This window comes from Copadichromis virginalis, unplaced genomic scaffold, assembly GCF_057382275.1.
Source record: "Copadichromis virginalis isolate Kocher_CV1m ecotype Utaka unplaced genomic scaffold, C_Virginalis_male_GT1.1 unmapped_scaffold_1, whole genome shotgun sequence".
Lineage (NCBI taxonomy): Eukaryota > Metazoa > Chordata > Actinopteri > Cichliformes > Cichlidae > Copadichromis > Copadichromis virginalis.
The window spans coordinates 934,543-955,965 of NW_028188589.1; the positions used below are offsets into that span (position 1 = coordinate 934,543).

At 43.1% G+C, this 21,423-nt stretch overlaps 2 protein-coding genes across 2 annotated transcripts; one reads left to right on the top strand and one right to left on the bottom strand.

The window, feature by feature from the left end:
- Positions 1–10,779: 10,779 nt before the first annotated feature.
- LOC146679467 (uncharacterized) lies at positions 10,780–18,034 on the top strand. The gene is made up of 2 exons (XM_085450325.1): positions 10,780–10,929; positions 16,505–18,034. The coding sequence occupies exons 1-2, from the start codon at positions 10,808–10,810 to the stop codon at positions 17,742–17,744; spliced, it is 1,362 nt and encodes a 453-aa protein (XP_085306451.1). The 5' UTR covers positions 10,780–10,807; the 3' UTR covers positions 17,745–18,034.
- Positions 18,035–18,055: 21 nt separating this feature from the next.
- LOC146679468 (uncharacterized) lies at positions 18,056–19,769 on the bottom strand. Its single transcript, XM_085450324.1, has 5 exons — positions 19,631–19,769; positions 19,384–19,496; positions 19,019–19,176; positions 18,796–18,928; positions 18,056–18,722 (listed from the first exon to the last, which is right to left on the bottom strand). The coding sequence occupies exons 1-5, from the start codon at positions 19,767–19,769 to the stop codon at positions 18,264–18,266; spliced, it is 1,002 nt and encodes a 333-aa protein (XP_085306450.1). The 3' UTR covers positions 18,056–18,263.
- Positions 19,770–21,423: the final 1,654 nt, after the last annotated feature.

Consider the following 21,423-nt stretch of genomic DNA (forward strand, 5'->3'; position numbering starts at 1 on the left):
CTGTGGACTTTTTAATGTCTACAGTCTCAGACCAACACAGCCCTGCCCTCATAGCTGGACTGGCCATCGGGCATACCGGGCACTTGCCCGGTGGGCCGCTGGCGATTTTTTGTTTTTATGGGCCGACCGTTTTTTTTTGTTTTTTTTTTGGTTTTTTTTTGGGAAGGGTATAAACAATGAAAGGTGTTGGATTGGCCAATTGGTCATGATCGACTCTGGGCTGGACCAATTACAGCCGAGGAGGTCGGATGCACCCTCCCCCATGTTTAGCAATCTTATAGACGAACTAAAGAAAATGGAGAACAAAAAAAGGAAAGGAGGTGCCGAAAAAATTAGGGCCAAAAAGAAACAAGCCCTTCAGGCAGACGCTGCCAAATGTGTGAAAATTACTGAATTGTTTGGTGGTAGCTATGGCATAGCTTCCATAGATTTAGCAAGATCAGCAAGTGGTGGAGGCCAGCAGGTGGATGAAGGAAAGGGGAGGCAGGAGGAGGAGAGACCCGAGGCGGCCGCCGGTCATAGTGGCAGAGGAACTGAACTTCAGGTAAGAAGTTATGACCTGCTGTCTATCTGTGTCAGATAGAAACTAATTTTAGTTGTAGTTTGTTTTCGTTGTGGTGACTTTATACAGTCGCTTAGAATAACTCGTACAGCGTAACTAGCATGACGGAGTTTATATACTGCTGGGCGGGTGCTATGAAGTTACTGATAGTAAATTTTATTTTATGCTTAAGGTTAGTTTCTCAAACTTCTCAAAGTCTTAACAAATTGTGCCAATCCATGTTGCACCAGCTGATTTATCATCAAAAGTGGAGAAGTCTGTGACAGAGGAGACAGAAGAGCAGCAGAGAGAGATGGAAGAGCAAGAGAGAGAGATGGAGCAAGAGAGAGAGATGGAAGAGCAAGAGAGAGAGATGGAAGAGTAAGAGAGAGAGAGAGAGATGGAAGAGCAAGAGAGAGAGATGGAAGAGCAAGAGAGGGAGATGGAAGAGCAAGAGAGAGAGAGAGATGGAAGAGCAAGAGAGAGAGATGGAAGAGCAAGAGAGAGAGATGGAAGAGCAAGAGAGAGAGAGAGATGGAAGAGCAAGAGAGAGAGATGGAAGAGCAAGAGAGAGAGATGGAAGAGCAAGAGAGAGAGATGGAGCAGGAGAGAGAGATGGAAGAGCAAGAGAGAGAGATGGAAGAGCAAGAGAGAGAGATGGAAGAGCAAGAGAGAGAGATGGAGCAAGAGAGAGAGATGGAAGAGCAGGAGAGAGAGATGGAGCAAGAGAGAGAGATGGAGCAAGAGAGAGAGATGGAGCAAGAGAGAGAGAGAGAGAAGAGCAAGAGAGAGAGATGGAGCAAGAGAGAGAGATGGAGCAAGAGAGAGAGAAGAGCAAGAGAGAGAGAGATAGAAGAGCAAGAGAGAGAGATGGAAGAGCAAGAGAGAGAGATGGAAAAACAGGAGAGAGAGATGGAAGAGCAAGAGAGAGAGAGATGGAAGAGCAAGAGAGAGAGAGAGAGATGGAAGAGCAGGAGAGAGAGAGATGGAAGAGCAAGAGAGAGAGATGGAGCAAGAGAGAGAGATGGAGCAAGAGAGAGAGATGGAAGAGCAAGAGAGAGAGAGATGGAAGAGCAAGAGAGAGAGAGAGATGGAAGAGCAGGAGAGAGAGAGATGGAAGAGCAAGAGAGAGAGAGATGGAAGAGCAAGAGAGAGAGAGAGATGGAAGAGCAGGAGAGAGAGAGAGATGGAAGAGCAGGAGAGAGAGATGGAAGAGCAGGAGAGAGAGATGGAAGAGCAAGAGAGAGAGATGGAAGAGCAAGAGAGAGAGATGGAAGAGCAGGAGAGAGAGAAGAGCAGGAGAGAGAGATGGAAGAGCAGGAGAGAGAGATGGAAGAGCAAGAGAGAGAGATGGAAGAGCAGGAGAGAGAGAAGAGCAGGAGAGAGAGATGGAAGAGCAGGAGAGAGAGATGGAAGAGCAAGAGAGAGAGATGGAAGAGCAGGAGAGAGAGAAGAGCAGGAGAGAGAGATGGAAGAGCAGGAGAGAGAGATGGAAGAGCAAGAGAGAGAGATGGAAGAGCAGGAGAGAGAGATGGAAGAGCAGGAGAGAGAGAAGAGCAGGAGAGAGAGATGGAAGAGCAGGAGAGAGAGATGGAAGAGCAAGAGAGAGAGATGGAAGAGCAGGAGAGAGAGAAGAGCAGGAGAGAGAGATGGAAGAGCAGGAGAGAGAGATGGAAGAGCAAGAGAGTGAGAGCCAGGGCATCGATGACTTTGCTCGCCCTGAACCTGCCATATTACAGGCCTTCTTAGATTACCACCCACAGCAGAACAGTAGCAGTGCAGTTGTGATGAGGGTGTTCAGCTGTAAAGATGGCACCAACAGGAAGTGGCTTACTTATTGCAAAGAACGCCATTTATTGTTCTGCTTTGTGTGTCTGGCATTTGCAAGGCTGACTGACACCAGCACATTTATAACAGGCATGAGTGACTGGCGACATATACATCTGCGCACAGAGGAGCATGAAAAGAGCAATACACACCAGACCTGTGCTGAAGCTTTTTTCTTAAGGTGCTCAAAAGGCAACATCAGGAGCTTGTTTGCTGGCAGTCAGTTGTCAGCTCACAGAGCACAAGTGAAAAAGAGACGGCAAGTTTTAGAGCGTATAGTGGATGTGATCAAAGTACTTGGGAAGAGGGGACTCAGCTATAGGCATGTGGAGAATGAGGCTGCATACACTTTAGGTGATAACACCATCGATCATGGTAACTTTCTGGAACTGATTGTGTTATTAGGCAAGTATGATATGTGCCTTGGAGAACATTTGAATGACTGCATTGAAAAAAGCAAGAAGTTGCATCAGACCAGTGGATCAAGAGGTAGAGGATCTCTCATCACCCTACTCTCCAAAACAACTGTCAACTCAGTGATTGATGCACTTGGCCATCTCCTTCAAGAGAGCATCGCCAGTGATGTCCAGAAAGCTGGGATGTTTTCTGTTCAGCTAGACACAACCCAAGACATCACAGGTTATGATCAGTGTTCAGTAATCATCAGGTATGTTACTGAGTCTGTGCAGGAGAGGCTTGTCTCCATAGTGAGGTGCGAAGCATCCACGGGGCAGTACTTTGTAAACTTGCTTTCCGGAGTTTTAGAGCATCTGAATCTAGACAAGGCCATGTGCATTGGGAATGCAACAGATGGTGCTTCAAATATGCAGGGCCAGTACAAAGGCTTTTCAGCACTTATGACTGCCCAGTCTCCAACTCATGTGCATGTGTGGTGCTATGCACACATACTTAATCTTGTGATTGCTGACACAACACAAAGTGTCATTGAAAGTGGATCACTCTTTAATTTACTTAATGACATAGCTGTGTTCATCAAGGAGTCCCATCACAGGGTTAATCTGTGGGAGAAACAAACCGAAAACACAAGACACAGACGCCTCAGTCCAATAGGTGAGACACGGTGGTGGGCCAAGCACGATGCCCTCCAGAAAATCTTTGGACATTTTGGAAAACCAGATGATGGCCTCTTCGTTGATGTAGTGCTGACGATGGAAGCCATTGAAAAGAGGGAAAAAGAAAAGCCAGCTGTTTGTGCCAAAGCACGAGGCTTTAAAGAGTGTCTCTTGAAGCATGAAACTGTGTTAACAGCACAGATATTTCTTAGAGTGTTTGAGCAACAACTCCTCTGTCAAAGTACCTCCAGTCAAAGGGGATGGACATTCTCTCTGCCCATCATATGGTGACTGCCACACAAGATGGCCTCAAAAGTATTGCCAGGGACTTTCCAACTGTGACGACAGCTGCAGACACATTTGTGAAACAGACAAATCAAAAACTAGAGGAGAGGGAGAACAACACAGACATGGAAGTGGAGGCTGAACTACCTAAAAAGAGAGCCAAAAGGAGAAAAGGCATGGCCGGAGAGATGCCTGAAGATGAGTTGCAAATCAATGCTGAGAAATCATATGAGGTGAAAGTGCACAACATCATCCTGGACACAGTTATTGAAGCAATCCACAGACGATTTGTCATACATGGCCCTCTTCTTGCCGATTTGGCATGGTTGGACCCCAGGAAGTTTAGCCAGGTCAGAACAGTTTCTCTTCCAAGTAATGCATTTCAGAACCTCAGCGCCTGTCTACTTAAATTTGACAGCAGGGCTACAGTTAATAACCTTCAGTCAGAACTGAAACGTTTTGCTGAACAGTGGGAAAGGCTTAAGACATCACATGTAGATGAGTACACGACCAGAACAGCAAAGGACAGATCTGAAGAATGGGACGAAGAAAGTGAAATTGTGACCGAAAGCTGTGGTTCTTGCAAAAATTGCCCACTGTGCTGCTATCAAATACTCAGGCGGTTCAACATGCTGTCTGATGCCTATCGTCTCCTTGGGCTGGCATACAAGTACCTGCTGACCCTCTCCCTCACTCAGGTTGCCTGTGAAAGAACGTTCTCTACACTCAACTTCATTAAAAGCAGACTCCGAAGCAGCCTGTCTGCAAACAAGCTGGAGATGTTTATGCTGATGGCCACTGAAAAGGACATTCTCATGTCATTGGACTCTGACATGGTCATTGACAGGGTAGCTGAGAAGAGTGACCTGCTGAGAAAGCTCCTTTTGTAACCTGGTGAGGTGAAATAAAAATGAGCAAAACATTCCTAATTATCTATTGTTAATATTAAATTCAGCTTTATTGTTATTGCCTAAACGAATACGTTTAGTATCTACCTTCACTTCAAACAAGTCAAGTGATTGGTAAATGCTTAGAATTTGTCCATCTTAATAGATAGAATAAATATGAGATTGGAGTATTAGGCATTTATAAACATATATTCTTACAGTCTTAATCTGTCATTGTTTCATTTCAGATGCTGTCAGTCATTTTAGGAGGACTGAAGTGTGTTCATTTTAAGTAAGTACTATATGGAATATGATTCAACCATTTTTCTAGAGTAAGCATACCAGTACTGTCATCGTCTGAAAAAATCTATTAAGTACAATTCTTTCTCAACCTTCAGTGTCTGTCCTTTCACTTCATAAAGGTTTCCATGTCTTAAGATATGTTCAGTGTTGCTGCTGTGGAAGTGTTGTAGGTGACCTTTTATTGATGAGTGAATAGTCTTTGGTGATACAATTCAATCATAATCTGTCCTTTATAGATTTTAATATTCATCTAATCTTTATTCCTTTCTGTCCTGTTTGTCAGGGTCTGATCATACATTGTTTGTTTAAGAGGTTCGAGACCATTCAACTTTTTAAGTTCATCAACGTAAGTACTAGTGTATATGATTTCTCTAATTCCTTTCTGGAATAAAGATGCCAATACTGTGATCATCTGAGCAAGTCCATCAATTGCCATTCACAGTTCTTTGTCCTTTCACTTGTGTCCTGTTTTTCAGGGTCCCATATAATTTCTTCAGAAGTAAGTACTGTATATGATGCCAGTATTTTCCCATATTTTCTAGATACTGTATTAGTACTGTGTGTAAAATGCCATCAAAAACTCAATTAAGTGTTATTCTTATTCTTCTTTCTCACCTTTCTTTCTCTGTCTCCTTTCATATTTAAAGGTTGCTGTGTTAACAAAATATATTGTGCTACCATGCTGTTTTCTATTGTTTTGGTAAATAAATACTTTATGAAAATATCCCTAAATCTGTCATTTATTAATTTTAATATTAATTAATGATCATGTCTCACCTCTAGTGTTCTTGGTCTTAATTTCAGGTTTCTACCATGTGTTGTAGATAGTTCAGGAGGTTAACTCTACCAAGCAGTCTTTTTGTTTCCGCTATGTACTGTTTAAAATCCCGAATAGGGAGAATGGTGTAGGTTTAACATTATCAGATTGATACATATATACCAACAAGGCAGTGTACATCAAAGCAGTTGTTTTCATGCAAAGGCTTTATGGTTTTTCCTATAGCGATTGACAGACCACGTGACTTTGCGCATTGCATGCCGGGAACTCCTGGCAAAACAATCCAAGTACCGCATCAAATACAAGCATTTGCAATTGCAGCACCGCAAAACGTTCATTCTCCGGTTCCAATACCTTCTTGTTTTTTCTGTGCTGCACAAAAAAGGAATGTACAAAACGACGGAGAACAATGCCGGTCCGTACAAAGACAGACTCGACGAAAAGACAAAGAAAAGATACGAGGAAAAATCAAAGGAGTGAAAGGGTCAGATCCTTACGAGCACACAGAGGGACAAAAGACGTTAGCGTGCTGCCCAACTTTCACCACGCTCAGATTTATAATTATACGGTTCTTGGAGTGAGTGCATACACTCATGAAGTTTAGTAACTTCAGCTCACTGCAACAAGCCCAGGTACAGTTTACCGACGGATGGGTGCAGGACCTTGAAATGCACCGAAAGACCATTGTACGAACAAAGGTAAACTTACCTTTGTTCGTCTCACAAATCGTCGTCATAAATACACATTCGTTAACCGTGTATTAATATAACCTTTGAGCTCAACGGTAATTAATTAGTAGTGGAAAAATAATTGTAATATTTGAGCCATTTCTGCTGTCCAACTACTTCTTACAAAATACATTTTTAATGTTAATTAGATTTTTTTTACGGCAGAAATAAAGGTTATATAAAAGTCACTGCCACAGACTGATTGCGGCTTCTACCTTGTTACACTAATGTTGTTTGTAGCTCAGTATGACTTTATGTCATCCATGAGGGATGCATTTGACATATGTTTCACATATTATAGCCCAGCAAGTTACTTATAGCAATTTAAATACGAGCAATCAGTTTCTTTGCAAATACCGGAAATCAGTTTTTGGCAGACAATCACTTTTTGGCACAACACCGGCTATTGCAGTTAATAATACAGCAGCTTCTTGCCATTTTTTGTGTTTCTTTTTATCGCTGTGTAACTGAGTTCAATTGAAAGCCTGCATGCGCTAGTACCGCTTGCCAAAAGTTCCCAGAATCCTTTGCGATTTTATCCATGAATGACGTCACATTTTTGGTGGGCCGGTCTCCAGTCAAAATGCCCGGGCCGATTTTTTGTCCCAGTCCAGCCCTGCCTGCCCTCCAGCACTATCCACAGCAACCCCTCAACAGCAACATTGTACCCATCAGGTAAAGCATCGGCTACGTTTGCTTTGCCTTGTTGCCCATATTAGATTCTTGATGAAAGTGTGTTGTTGTTATTCAGCCTGGTTCAATGTGCCCCTTTTTAACTTTGAGCACCCGCCCCTTTAAACCTCTCTGCACAGCCCTGCCTAACAGACCTACACCTTAGTTCACAGATTCACTTTGTCTAAGGTTGATTTCTGGGATTTCACACAACCCAGGATTCAGATCGTGAATCCATGATGGGCTTGGATTTACATCATTATAAATGAAATGTGCTCTACTTGGAAGCAGCCGGCCCCGCCCCTTTTGACGGGTTGTGTGAGACTTTAAATCATCAAACTGTAAATTATAAATTTAAATTGTTATTGATCCTTTACCCCGAGTCCTAAAGTGTAGATTTATTTTCTTACTCTTCTTATATTTATTGTTTGTTTACTTGCACCGCTGTAACTGCAGCCTCGTCGTCTCGTCTCTCTATATGCTGGACTGTCTGTAGCGGAGATGACAATAAAGTTTACTTTGACTTCAGCAGCGCGCAGGCGCACCGAGGGCTCTCGCGCTCACTTTATAGAGTTTAGAAAAAACATGGGTGCAGATTATAAGTCTGTATCATAATATCTGTTTGTTGTTTTTATTTTGTTTTGCGAGTTGGTTATTAGATGCCGCTCCAGCCAGCCAGAGACTCCCCGCCGCCCCGCCCTCTCCTCCCTGTGCCGCCAGCAGCAGGCGCACCTCGCAAACGGAGGGCGCCCTTACTCCCAGCAAATGGCTGATAGAAAACCGATCGGTGCCTACGAATTTCCCAATATGCGCTGGCATGACGTCGGGGAAGCATGGGTACGACCGATTATTTTATTTTTTTCTTGCCCGTGATGCCCCCCCCCCCACCACGATGCATTCTATTGGTTTGCACACTTACACACACCCAGCTGTGGTTTCCTGTTTTGCTGGACTCTGGAGAGCCCCGCCTTTAACGCTCTTCTCTCACAGAGAGCAACAGAAAACTTGGAAAAACTCCAGATTGACTGAACTCAGTTCAAAGTTACCTTGACACCTTTAGATGTGAGACGTAGTGATGGTCCGCTTGAAGCTGACGCTCCGGTGCGTGTGTCAGAAAGATCAACGCGCTGCTTCAGAAGCACCGTGTCGAGGCTTGATTCGTTTGGCCAGAGTCACGTGATCAGTGACGTCTGAAGCTTCGTTTAGAACGTACCTTTTTTTAAATCGAACTTTATTGAAACACAATGAGTATACAACATACAAACAGATGAAGTTTACAAAAGAACAGAACATGAACATACAGAACCAGGAGCAAAAAAATGATGATATGAGTAGGCGAAAAAAATCAACATATAAATATTGTTCTGAGAGGCTTTTTGTTGGTTGAGTCTGAAATTGATTGTATGTACAATTCATATCCTTATAAAACGGCAGAAATATGGTGTTTTATTAATAAACTTACATTCATGGATATAAAATAGCTAAAAGTATTAACAAATATTTTATAAAAAAACATTTATCATTCTTCCTGGGGAACTTAAAGAAAAAGAATAAAACATTTTCCATCGTAAAGAAAACTCCCTTAAAATATGGACAATAACAAAACTGCTAAATTCTTCCAGAATCTCTGTGTAGAGGAACCAAAAGAGATGTGCCACAGTTTCTGGATGATCCCCACAGAAAGTTCAATTAGTATTTATGTCTCTTTTAAATGTTACCATATAGTGACTGGCTGGGTCACATTTATGAAGAATTTTATATGAGATTTCCTTCACCTTGTTCACAATTAGATATTTATGGGATCATCCAGACTGTCTTCCAGGTGATATCTGGAACATGTCGGTTCCAGTAAGATATTCTATATATGGGAGAGACATGATATCTTCTTGGAATAAACTACGTATTCTCTTATTGCTGTTACCAAGTTCCTGTGAAAAGCAGATTTTTCCCACTGCTGACTCAGCTGGATCAGGGAGAGTGACTGAGGCAGATATTGAGCTGTCAGTGTTTTTATATAACATTAAAGTCCCTGAGGGTATGGCACCAAGCACCATTGAGAATTCCCCAACACTGACGGGAAAATTATATAGTGTAAGGAATTCATTGTAAGTAAGTAGTACTCCCTCGTTAAATTTTAAAACTTAGTAGCGGCCGCTATTGTTGGCAGCTGAAATTTGGCTGGGCCGCGCTATGAATTCTGGGATATGGTGGGCCACGAAGGACACACCCGACCCATCCTTCAAACTCGGGGGAATGAAGGACGCATTTGAAGGAGTCGAGGAATCGGGACAGCCTTCGTCGCCTGGCTGTGACGTCATCGGCCTTCAAATGCGGCCTCCGGAGGATGCAGCCGACGTTTTGGGACACAGCTTGTGTGTCTTTGTTGGTCATGTGACCTCCCAGGGACTACACATGGAAACGAGCAGTTTAGCTCAAATCTGGCAGGTTTCCATCGTCTGTTTTTGTCCTGATGTCCATGAACATGAACACTGTCCCTGTCAAACACGTCCAGATAATCTGATCCAGTGTTGTTCTTCTTCTGTGGTGTTTGTGATGGAGCAGCAGCTGCTGATCCTGATGTCCTCCACCAAGGGGGCAGCAAATTCAGCTGACTGTCATCATTTATTAAAAAGATGTAACAATGTGACATAATGCAATATAATAGTGTCAGTTACACATTGTGGGTTGCACTGTGGCCAGAATGGACATTACCTCCTGCCTAATGGAAGCTGTCAGCCATCCTGCAACCATGAATTAGATAAGCAGAAGTGAAGGGATTGTTAACAACAATTTAATAATAAAATGTAATGTGATAGTTGCACTTTATTAGCTCCCCACAATCGTATGAATAATAACCATGAATGCACTGCATGCTCATAGCAAGTTCTTTAGGTTTAAAGTGAGATCCTGCTTTAAAGGGCGCTTCATCTGCTGGGAATGACATGTTTCTTCTAGTATGTAAGGCTCAGCCCATCTTACTGGGACTTACTTTTGTAGATCCACATGCTCTAAACCTGCTGCTCCATGATTGGTGCAGAAGCTTTAAGCTACTATTAACAAATAATGACCATGGACTTAGTTGTTACTACAATAACTTATCATTGAGCAACTTTTAATTTTACTTGTAAAACTATGCAAGTAGAATTGAATGGGGCACAGTGAGCTGAGCACAGGCCCACTCTGTGACACTCAGAGGTTTGTGGATATCATACTGAGAGTATTGGACACAGTGCAGCCAGCTTGCAGCCACTTTCCCACCACTTTAGCACAATGTTTACATGAGACTCAGCCACACTAATGTTCCTGGGCAGACATGTGGTGCAGCATGGCTGATGGCACTGTACCTGCAGCTGTCATGGACAAGAACCACTCAATACCTCACCCAAGCCAAGCCTGTGCTGATGTTGTGATCTGAGACCGAGACACTAACCCAGGATCATGATATGATGTTGTGAGAGTTTCACTAAGAATTAGCTCTGATTACAAGATTTCAATCTATCGTAACTCTAATTTGTATTTACTTCAGTTTGTTCATCTTGGAGCTGTGTGCAGCTGAGGACAGTCTTATTATTACCAGGTGAGGATATGTAACAGCCACAGTCTGTAGAGATGATGTCACCATGGAGTGGTGATGTCACTGGAGCTGCCAATCCGGTTGTTCAGTGATGACGCGACGAATCCTACTTCCGGGTCTAAACGCTCCTGTGTTCAATATGACACAATGCTGTGTTCCTGGTTGTTTTAACCAATCTGGCTCAAAACAACAGTCTAATCTGTCATTTTACCGGTTTCCTTGTGAAAAGAGAGAGAAGAGGAAGTGGCTGAAGTTGATAAGGTATGTTACAACTCGTAAGTGAATGAATAAATTTGTAAGATAAGAGCTAGTGGGCTTTAAGAATTCTGGACAATTTTGGCACCAGTATTCCACAGCATGTTGCAGGAAATCGAGGAAAAGGGCAGACTACCACCAAATATGAATTCTGCCAACATTAGTCTCCTGCTAAAACCAGGCAAAGACCCTTTATTTCCCTCAAGCTATCGTCCAATTTCTCTTTTAAATGTAGACCTTAAAATAATCTGCAAAGCTCTCTCAAAGAGATTAGAGAAAATGACCCCCCTCTTAATTCATCCTGACCAAACTGGTTTCATAAAAGGTCGGCACTCCTCAACAAACACTCGTAGATTACTTAATTTAATAGACTACTCATACGATAAAAACATCGAAGCCATAATATTATCTCTAGATGCAGAAAAAGCATTTGACAGAGTTAATTGGAAATTTTTATTCGCAACTTTACACAAATTTGGTTTTGGAAACTCTTTCATAAACTGGATAAGAATATTATACAATTCCCCAACGGCTCGTATCAGAACAAATGACCAGACATCCTCCAGCTTCTGTCTCCTGAGGGGCACCAGACAGGGATGCCCACTCTCCCCCTCACTTTTTGCAATTTTTATCGAACCTCTAGCAGCAGCATTTAGACAGGCTACAACAATTAAGGGCATAAAATGTAAGAACATAGAACATAAAATCAGTCTCTATGCGGATGATGTGTTGCTTTTTCTGCAAAACACACAAACCAACCTCTCTGAGGTAATTACTTTAATAAACTGGTTTTCAAGAGTTTCAGATTATTCAATTAACTGGCCAAAATCTACAGTTCTCCCCATTAACTGCTCCTTCCATAATTCTTCCTCTGCCCCACTGCAATCCGGAAATATTAAATATTTAGGTATTAATGTCTCTCCTAAGCTTTCAGACTTAACTAAACTAAACCACATCCCACTTCTAAAGAAAGTAGAAGGCGATCTGACTAGATGGAAATCTTTACCCATATCACTCATGGGAAGGGTCGCCACTATAAAAATGATGATCTTGCCAAAAATAAATTACTTATTTTTGATGATCCCTAACAAACCATCACAAGATTGGTTCAGATCTCTGGATTCATATATTTCCAAATTCCTTTGGAAAGATAAACCCCCGCGTATTAGCTTAAAAACGCTACAAAGAACCAAGGATAGAGGAGGATTAGATTTGCCTAATTTTCACCAATACTTCTTAGCCAACAGGCTTCAGTTCATCTCAGAATGGTTAAAACATACCTTCTTAGTTGAGCCCTGGCTAGATGTTGAACAGGCACTATGCAAGGATCTAGAGATTTCAGACCTACCATTTATTAGCTCAAACATCAAAAGACATGAATGCTTTAAAAGTATCAACATCAGCTTTTCTCTAACAGCATGGTGGGAGTTTCTAAAAATAACGGAGTCTTCATTAATCCCATGCAAACGTACACCTATCTGGAATAACCCTGACATATTACAAAACAATAATATGATTAATTTCCCAGAATGGAGTTGTAAAGGAATTAAATACTTAGAACATATATTAGAGGGAACAGAATTTATTCCATTTGACAGACTAGTTGAACAATATGGGATCAACAAGACAAGGTTTTTAGAATATCAACAAATTAAATCCATAGTAAAAAAGAAATTTAACCTCAGTCAAGTTGAATTACAAACACCACTAAGTGCGGCACATTTTCTTACTCTTAAATCCCCCAAATTATTATCTAAAATATACAGAACACTTTCTAAATTAGATGAATCAATATCCCTTCCTACTGCAAAGTGGGAAGCAGATTTATCAGTCAACCTAGACCAAAACTTCTGGTCTCAGATTTGCTTAAAAACTTTTAAATTAATTAAAAATCCCAGTCTGCAATTAATACAATACAAAATACTTCATAGAGTGCACTATACAGGTCATCGGATGTTCAAGATGGGCTTTACATCTTCCAACAACTGCTCACACTGTCAAGGCAATACACCAGACAATTACATTCACGCTCTTTGGTTCTGTCCACCAGTGCAAAAGTTTTGGCGCGAGATATGTGAAGACTTATCAAAGTGTCTGAAATGTAACATTCCAACTTCCCCCTTAGTGTGTTTGTTGGGCAGCTTAGATAATATCACTTCAGAAAAGAATATAGCCCATATGATCTTCACCGCCCTATGCATAGCCAAGAAAACTGTCCTCATGAACTGGAAAAATAAAAATAATCTTAATTCTAACCAATATAGAAATTATCTATTAGATTACATTAGTCTTGACACAGCCTCTGGCACCACATTAGATCAATTGCTCTGGGCTCCTTTGATCAGCTCCATCACCTAGTGGGGGTGGGGGGTCATAGTTTGGTCCCACCTTCACTGTTGTGATTGGTGAGGGGGTAGGGACAGGCTTAGGGCGTCGGGGGGTTCCCCGGAGGCATCTTCCTTGGGGGGCTCAACCCGGGGTAGCGGTCACGTCCGGTTGAGGGCTCTGTTGGCTCTCAGGTGACTGTTTCCTCGCGGCTGCGTGCAGCGGGGCTAGGGGAGGGTCTGTGCTGACGGACGTGGGTTACTGACCTGGCAACCTGGCTGCCCCTGGGTGGGTCCGGGATGGGCGTGAGGTTCTGGGGGCGCTCCGTCTCTGGGCTGGGGCCCGGGCCGGGCCTCGGGGGCTTGGGTCCTGGTTGGTGTGTTGCCGGGGTTGTGGGCGGGTGGGTGCATGGGGGCCCGGCCCTGGAGCAGGGTGCCGCCGGTGCGTCGAGCCGCCTGGGGGGCTCTTCAACTGGTGGGGGGATGGTCACATCTTGCAGGAGCTTTCTTCTCTTCAGCAACTCTCTGCAGGAGGGGGAGATACAGGAGAGGTGGAGGAAGATCTCAGCCTGGGCGTTTACCGTCTTATGTAGTCTGGAAGATGTGTGGTTGGTGGGGTGGGTGCAGTTTTCTCTGTGGTGGGGTTGGGTGGACTGTCCAGGGCTCTGTGGAGCCAGGGGGCGCTACTGCACTGGGCCCCGGTCTGATGGGCCTGGGCCCCCCTTCCCTGGCGGGTCGCGGAGGGTGGGAGTGCCTACTGGGGTCAGCGGGGGAGCTGGCCCCAGGGAGGGGTTACCTGCCCCTCCCTTCCTTCCCTCCCCATCTCCAGCTGCCTCCCTCTTCCCGCTCCTCCACAACCACCCACACATGCAGGGCCTTGGAGTGGGGGTATGTCACCAGGGTGCAGAGGAGGCTACCCCCCCCCCCCCCCGTCCCCTTCTGGCTGCCTCTGCCTCAATTTTATCCCACAACTTAGACATTCACATTATTCACACTCTCATTACACATACATATAGGATCTTGGGGGTGGGCACAATCACGGAGTCCAAATCACCATCAGGGTGTATACCTCACCCCTGACGTCGTTGCCCACCTCTCAATTTTAAATACACTTAGTCATTGAGGGTTAGCAGGAGGGACTATGCGCTTACCTGCTGCTCCTTGGCAGGTAGCTCCATGCCCTCCTGGGTTTTAATTGCACCTTAGAACACATATGCATCAACACTACAATGAGTGGGTGGAGGGAGGTTTGGAGTCTTCTCCCACCCCCATTCTCTGCGGCCTGCTGGAGCGGGAGGGCTAGTAGGAGGAGTTGGCCGTCCGACTGCGGTCTGGGGTGTGGGGCCTCCCTGCTGCTGCGGAGTCGGGGTGGTCTGCCTCTCCCCACCGCAGGGAAAAGGGTAACACCACCTGGGTCTGGGTGCAATTCCCCCCTCCAGGGGCAAGGGTACCTAGACCCGGTTTGTAGAGTACGCTTGGGGAGTGTGATTGTGTGTACAGCGTCTCTTTATGTCTGTCTCCACGTTGGTTGAGTGTGGAGTGAGTGCATATGAGAGCATGAGGGTGGGAATGGATGTTTGTATCTGTGTGTGCCTGTATGTCTGTGTCTATATGTCAGGTTGGGTATCAGACGCCACCTCTCTGGGGACACCTCAGGCCCTCCAAGGTTTGGAGGCCTATCTCCACCCACCACCACTTCCCCTGCCGGTGGCGGACTCCCTCAGGTGTCGGTGTGTTGGTGGTTCTTTGTGTCTGGGGGTGGGCGTCCGGGTACACACCGGCTCACTCCTTGGCGGCCGCTTGTCGGGGCCTGGGGCCTGGGGCTCGCTCGGGCCCCTTTGGAGGTGGGGTGCCCCCGGCCTCTCGGCCTGGGGCTCGGTCACTCAGGCGCAGCTGGGGGCCGGCGGAGCTCACGGGCGCGTCACTGCAACTCCCCCTGACTTCTGCTCCGCGGCTGCTGGGCGAGCCCTCATCTGGTACTCTCCTCAGCTCTTACTGGAACAGTGGCGCGGCTGCCCCTCTGTTGGTCTTCCATGGTCTCTTGTGTTCTGGGGGCCTCTGGATGTCTGGAGTTCTGATCTCCTCCATACCCGCTTCACACCCTGGAGGACGGGGCTGTGGCCCCCCCACACTCCCTAGCAGATCATTACATGGAGAAACCTTTGGAATGCAAGCATGCTGATCCACACAGGTATGCACACATGGGTATTCACAGACGCGGACTAAAGCTTTCTTGGCTGCTGCCTCAAAGCACACTGTGCGCTGTCTATCTTGCGTGCTGTCATTGATATCTATGACTAGCTAGTTTATTGTGATGGTGCTTTGTTTTCTCTATTATTATGTTGCTCTTTGTTGTTTGCTGTCTCCTCTGTTTGTTTTTTTTGTTTGTTTTTTTTTTTTTTTTTTTTCTCCATACAGGTGACCCAGGAGTTCTTTTTTTTTTTCTCTCTCTTCCCCCCCCTTCTCACCGTCTCTTCTCCTCTTTGGTTTTCTTTCTTTCTCTCCCCCTCTCTCTCTCATTCATTCCCCCTGTCCTATTTATTTAAAAAAAATAAATAAATAAAAAAATAAAAAAAAAATGACAAAGGATGAACTGAAGCTCTGCCATCACGTAATGTCGCATACTGCTGTTTCTGATGTCATTTAAAAAAAAAAAAAAAAAAAAGAGCTAGTGGGCTCTTACTTTAGTTAGCTAATATAGCTAGTGATGAACAATTAAAACCCGCTACTAAAAGACAAACTGGCTTTTACGAGTAATTGTACTTATATAGACAATGGATTTTATTGTGTTTTTTTTTAATACAAAGACGTTGTTGCATTTTTGAAGTCATTTTTATTTCTCCAAGCAAAGATTGAGAGCTAAGGGTCACTTCGCTATATATATGAACCTTAGTTAGCTTTCGACGCTCAGAGGAATAAAAATTACGTCCAAAAAGCGATGTCTATGTAAGAAAATACATTACAATCCCCAGCCTATGTGCCAGTTAATTACCAAAATAAAGACCTAACCAACAAATAGCTAGCAAAGGTTGCCAGTACTTATCTTTCTGGTAAGCTTAAAAGCAAATTAGTACAACGATGTGTAAGAAAAGCATCTGGACTTCTTTAAGTTTTAAGTTTCTTGAAGCTTCTCTCATCTGGATGAAAGAAGCTTCTCTCTATTATTTATCTCTATTTTTTTTTTGTATTAATCATAACTAATGGAGGGCTAGCGTATGATCTGAAATTTCTCTCTGTCTTTTTAAACACTTCCACAGACGTGAAAACTTCACCCCAAACTGTAACTCAAGAGTCTGCAGTTGGCACTTCCCTCAAGGAAAAGCTGCGGGGCCAACAAGATTTGCATGGAACGACGGGAAGTCTTTTCAGTTCCCAGATGACCACAACCCTGTTAGAAAAAAGAAGAAAAAAGAGCAGGTCCCAGCTATTGGTGAAAATCAGAGTGAAATATCAGATGAGCCACATCATTCCAACAATGCAGCTACACAGACAGATACTGCAAGTTCCACAAGTTCTTCCCAAAGTCTTCTGGTGCTAGAGATTCAGAATGACATGCTAAGAATAGAGAATGAAAAACTTAAAAAACAAGTAGAGAAGCAGAAGCAGACTTTCTCATTCAGTCAAATATCTGACAATCCTGAAAGGGTCCAGTACTATACTGGATTGCCCGATGCTGCTTCTGTCCTGTTTTTAGAAGCGCTTCTTTCCAGATTTGATCTTAAATATCATTCTGATTGGACTGTCCAAATGATGCCCCTAATTGACCAGTTATTTCTAACCCTGATCAAGCTTAAACTTAATTTTGGTCATGAAGACCTTTCAATAAGGTTTAACTGCAGCAGAGGCACAGTAACTAATGTTTTTACAACAATTGTTAGTGCACTGTATGACATTTTGTATGTTGGCATGCTGGAAAACAACATTCCCTCGAGAGCCAAGAATCAAACATCGCTGCCAGATTGCTTCCAACCATTTCCTAACTGCAGGATTGTGCTTGACTGCACGGAAGTTTCTGTTTGTAACACAGAGAGACTTGACACACAAAGTCATTTGTACAGCCAGTACAAAGGACGGACCACACTAAAGGCTCTAATTGGTGTGGCTCCTAATGGTGTAATAACCTTTGTAAGCAACTTGTACGGTGGAAGTGCCTCAGATAAGGCCATAACAGCTGACTGTGGAGTACTGCAACATCTACAACCAGGTGACATGGTCATTGCAGATAAGGGCTTCACAATTCGGGACATCCTACCAGAAGGGGTCTCACTGAACATTCCGTCCTTCCTCACCAACGGACAATTCACACAGGAGGAAGTGAACAACAACAGGAAGATTTCCTGTGCAAGAATACATGTAGAGCGTTCCATTCAAAGACTGAAAGTTTTCTCAATTTTGCATCACATCCCATATCAGTTAAAAAAAAATATTAATAAGATCTTGAAAGCATGTGTGTGTCTTACAAATTTACAAACACCTATTCTCCGTGAAATTGAATAAATTATACCTGTGAGAGTTCAGAGGTAAAAGTACATTGTGTCATTTTCTAACTACTTGTGGACCAGAAAACACAACTGTTGAATAAGTTTACTTTTATTATTTATAACTCCTAAGTGGATTGTTTTGTGTGTATACTCAGGATGTTACAACATAAAAACAACTTAGTTGCATAGTTTCAAATTGAGAATGGTCTCATTTGTGATTCGTATAATGTTTTACTCTGTTTTTATCAATGGCTTGTTACATTTTTCATTCCATTCCAGCTTCCTGATTGCTGCCTAGTTTTCTTGCTATGCATTTTCAATTAAAATGAAGAATACCAGATACATGTGTTACTCTTTATTTTCAGGAACAGTTTGTCCAAAACATTTTATTTTTTCAAATCAAAAATTAATATAATTTAAGAATTTATCTGAATATATTTACAAAGTTACAATGACAAAAAATGTACAATTTCCAAATAGTTTTAAAATTAACTATAAACATTTGGACTGATAAATTACTCATGCTGATATGAATTCAAAGCTGCGATAAAATATGGGGTAAAAAAACTTCCCGGTAGAACGTTTCCAACGCTTCAATGTTAACAGCCCAAGTTTGTTCTCTATCCACATGCAAGATGAAAAAGTCACATGGAGTCCAAACAATAAAGTGACAGCTTTTCGCCCCTGTGAGATAGAGGTTGCCCTGGATCTGATGCCAGTAGTTGTGATTCTTTTTTAATACCAGGGAACCACTTGCCTCATCCAGCTGTAGGAAAAGGTCCTTACTTTCTGCAGCCTCCAATACAGTTTTGGCTCTGGCTGACCATGGGCATTTCACCTCAATGATGCACTCATTAGAGACAGTCCCATCTGGAGAACCACCAAGCAGGCCACTGTTAGATAAAAACAGTCCCCTCTCCTTGATAGCTGCACCAGTACAGTCAGTGTACAACTGCTTGGCCTTTGGCTCATGAAGGATCCCCCAATCACATGCCTTTGGGGATGAAAATACAACTTAGTCATAAAGGAATTCTTAGATGCACAGACCCTTTTTACTAACAACTTACTTTAGATCCTTCTGTCAGGTTGTACTGTCCAAGCAGAGTCTTAAATAAGGAAGGGGGGTATGAGCGCCGCTGGACTGCACTCAGGACCAAACCGAAGTTGCTGGCTGTGATTCTCTTCTTGCGATATGCTGACCTTTTATAAAGAAACACAAATTAAGAGACACAGTTAACTAAAATTTCCTACTTAACACTTAACAGAATTAATTTCAAAGCACTTTCTTACCACAATGCATTCTTCGTTTGCCCAACTGTTGCTTCCTCAATCTGTTTCTTCTCTTCGTCAGACACAGCCAGTGATGCCAAGAGATAACGAGCCTTGTCTTCTGCTTGGGGAAATCCCAGGTTCCTCAGCACTTCATCAAATGTCTTGGCTGGTTTAGCCTAGATTTAAAGCAAAAGGATTTTAAAGGTTTTAATGGAACCAAGAAATTTTGACCACAGAATAGACAAAGTCAGGTACAGAGTATATAAAATACATGTAAAAAATAAAGTGGGGACAGTGGAAGCAAACAGTCTGCTGTATGTAGTTTACAAGAGTTTACATACATGTACAATTTATACCACATGTTAAAGTAAATATCAAAGTACCTGAGAGCATTCAGGACTCAAAATCCAACCCATCCCAGTAAAACGTTGCAATTTCGATAGGGATGCCACTGCCCATTCCTTGTCCTCCTGGGAGACAGGTCTTTCGATTCCAGCTGAAAAAAAAAAAAAGCTTTTAGTAATCTGAATAAATAATAATTTTAGCATATAAAACACAATGCTTTTTAAAAAGTTAAGAAAATAATTATTATAATTAATTCAAAGGGCAAATTTTAAATAAATAACTGACCTTGTGTTGTTGAGGGTGTCATCACAGACACTCTCTTGGCAGTAATTTCTTCTGCTTTGCATGATTTTACCCTCTTCCACACACATTCCACGTCAGTGCGAGACACATTCTTCTCCACCCAAATCAACAATTCCGCCATATGATGGCACTTATCATTGCCAATCGGGCACTCACAGGAGCTGAACCTGACTGACTGACCCTCAACATGCACCTACATTGAAAGAAAGTTAATGCTTACCCTAATGATGTTCCTTCCTTCCTGATGTTGTAAACCTGCTCAACATTTGGCAATAAAACCCTTTCTGATTCTGATTCTGATTCTAAACATTCTAACAAACACTTGCAGCGCTGCTCTGTGTACTGGTACCAGGTTAACTAGGCTAATATAACTGGTACTAGGCTAACATTACTAACTCTCCAAAACCTCCATGTTATGTAGATTTTCATCTTCGTTTACCTCCACTGTTATAGCATTGCTGTACGTGTGTGTGCTTTATGAAATACATCAGAATACAGAATATCTCATGTTTAATCGTCTGCTAGCTAGCTTACTCCTAGCTCACCTCAACATTGTAAATCTTCTTTTTCATGGATGCCTGGACACTTCCCTTTATAATTCCGCCTGGGAGAACGGTTACACTGACCACTTTACTAGAGTTGAAGGAATTAAGACCCTTTTTAACCCTAATTGGTACTTCGCTAAAGAAGGAGGTAATCGTGAACAAAGTCACTGGCTCCGCCATCGTTGTTTCTTGAGGAGCACTTAGACCCGGAAATACCTGCAACGTCATCCGTGACGTCTGACTGAACAACCGGATATGTGCTCCAGCCAAAGCTACACCAGAGGGTTGTGCTGTGTAACAGGTTGGTGCAGGTGGTGTTATCTACATTTGAACATTAGGCAACAGTCTCATGAAGACACTTTATATTGTTCACTAAAGACCAACAATAACAGAGACAAAGGGAGAGCAGCAGAACTAGTGCTAACAATTAGCACTGCTAGCCTGCCCACCAACACCAGCTAATGTTCTAAAAACGATGATCAATGATTTTGCTGTAACGGCTCCAGCTGTCTGTGTCAGGGACACGTTGGAGATGAAGTGAGTGATCCAGTGACAAAGGTTTGGAAAGCTGCAGTCAGCTGAGACTAAAGGAGTCACCTGACCGAGAGACCAAATGTTTCACTGAGAACGTCCAGATGAACAGAATCAACCTTTGGGATAATCTGTTCCACACATCCATGTTTAACTTACTGCATTATATTTCCTCATTGCTGTGCACACAGGCCTGTGGCTTATAACCAACTCCAAGTTCAGACTCAGAGGCTGCTGAAGCTGTTTTCTGGAACAGAGACGTGTTGGATATAAAACCAACTCTTCTTTATGTGTCAGCACTGAGGAAAGGAGCAGCTTCGTTTCTAAGTGTATGAAGGACTGTAGCAGTGTGTGTGTGAGCTTTATTTCACAGACAGAACCATGTCAAAAACACAACTTCAGGTAAAAACAATACAAAATCAAAGAGTCTGATCAGAAGGATTAAACAGAGGAGTGTGGGACTGTTTTTAACAGACAGCAGGTTAAGCCAGGCTGGAGGAGTAAACTGAGCCTCGGTGTGAGCAGCAGTGTGTTTGACAGGAAGCTGAGATAAACAGTCTGGAGCCCATTTAGTGCTTCATATGAAAGTGTGAGGATTTGAAAGCAAATCTAAAATCAAGCAGGAGTCAGTGTGAGAATGATTTGTGCTTTTCCTCAGTCAGATGCTGGGAGTTTCAGTTCATCCATGTTCAGCGTGCT

Excerpts from the sequence above, each read along its gene's own strand:
- LOC146679467 (XM_085450325.1), top strand. The coding sequence starts at position 10,808 with ATGACACAATGCTGTGTTCCTGGTTGTTTTAACCAATCTGGCTCAAAA. Across the intron at positions 10,930-16,504 it reads AAGTGGCTGAAGTTGATAAG|ACGTGAAAACTTCACCCCAA; the intron begins GTATGTTACAAC and ends ACACTTCCACAG.
- LOC146679468 (XM_085450324.1), bottom strand. The coding sequence starts at position 19,769 with ATGGCGGAATTGTTGATTTGGGTGGAGAAGAATGTGTCTCGCACTGAC. Across the intron at positions 19,177-19,383 it reads TGAGTCCTGAATGCTCTCAG|GCTAAACCAGCCAAGACATT; the intron begins GTACTTTGATAT and ends CTTTAAATCTAG. Across the intron at positions 18,929-19,018 it reads CAAACGAAGAATGCATTGTG|GTCAGCATATCGCAAGAAGA; the intron begins GTAAGAAAGTGC and ends TCTTTATAAAAG.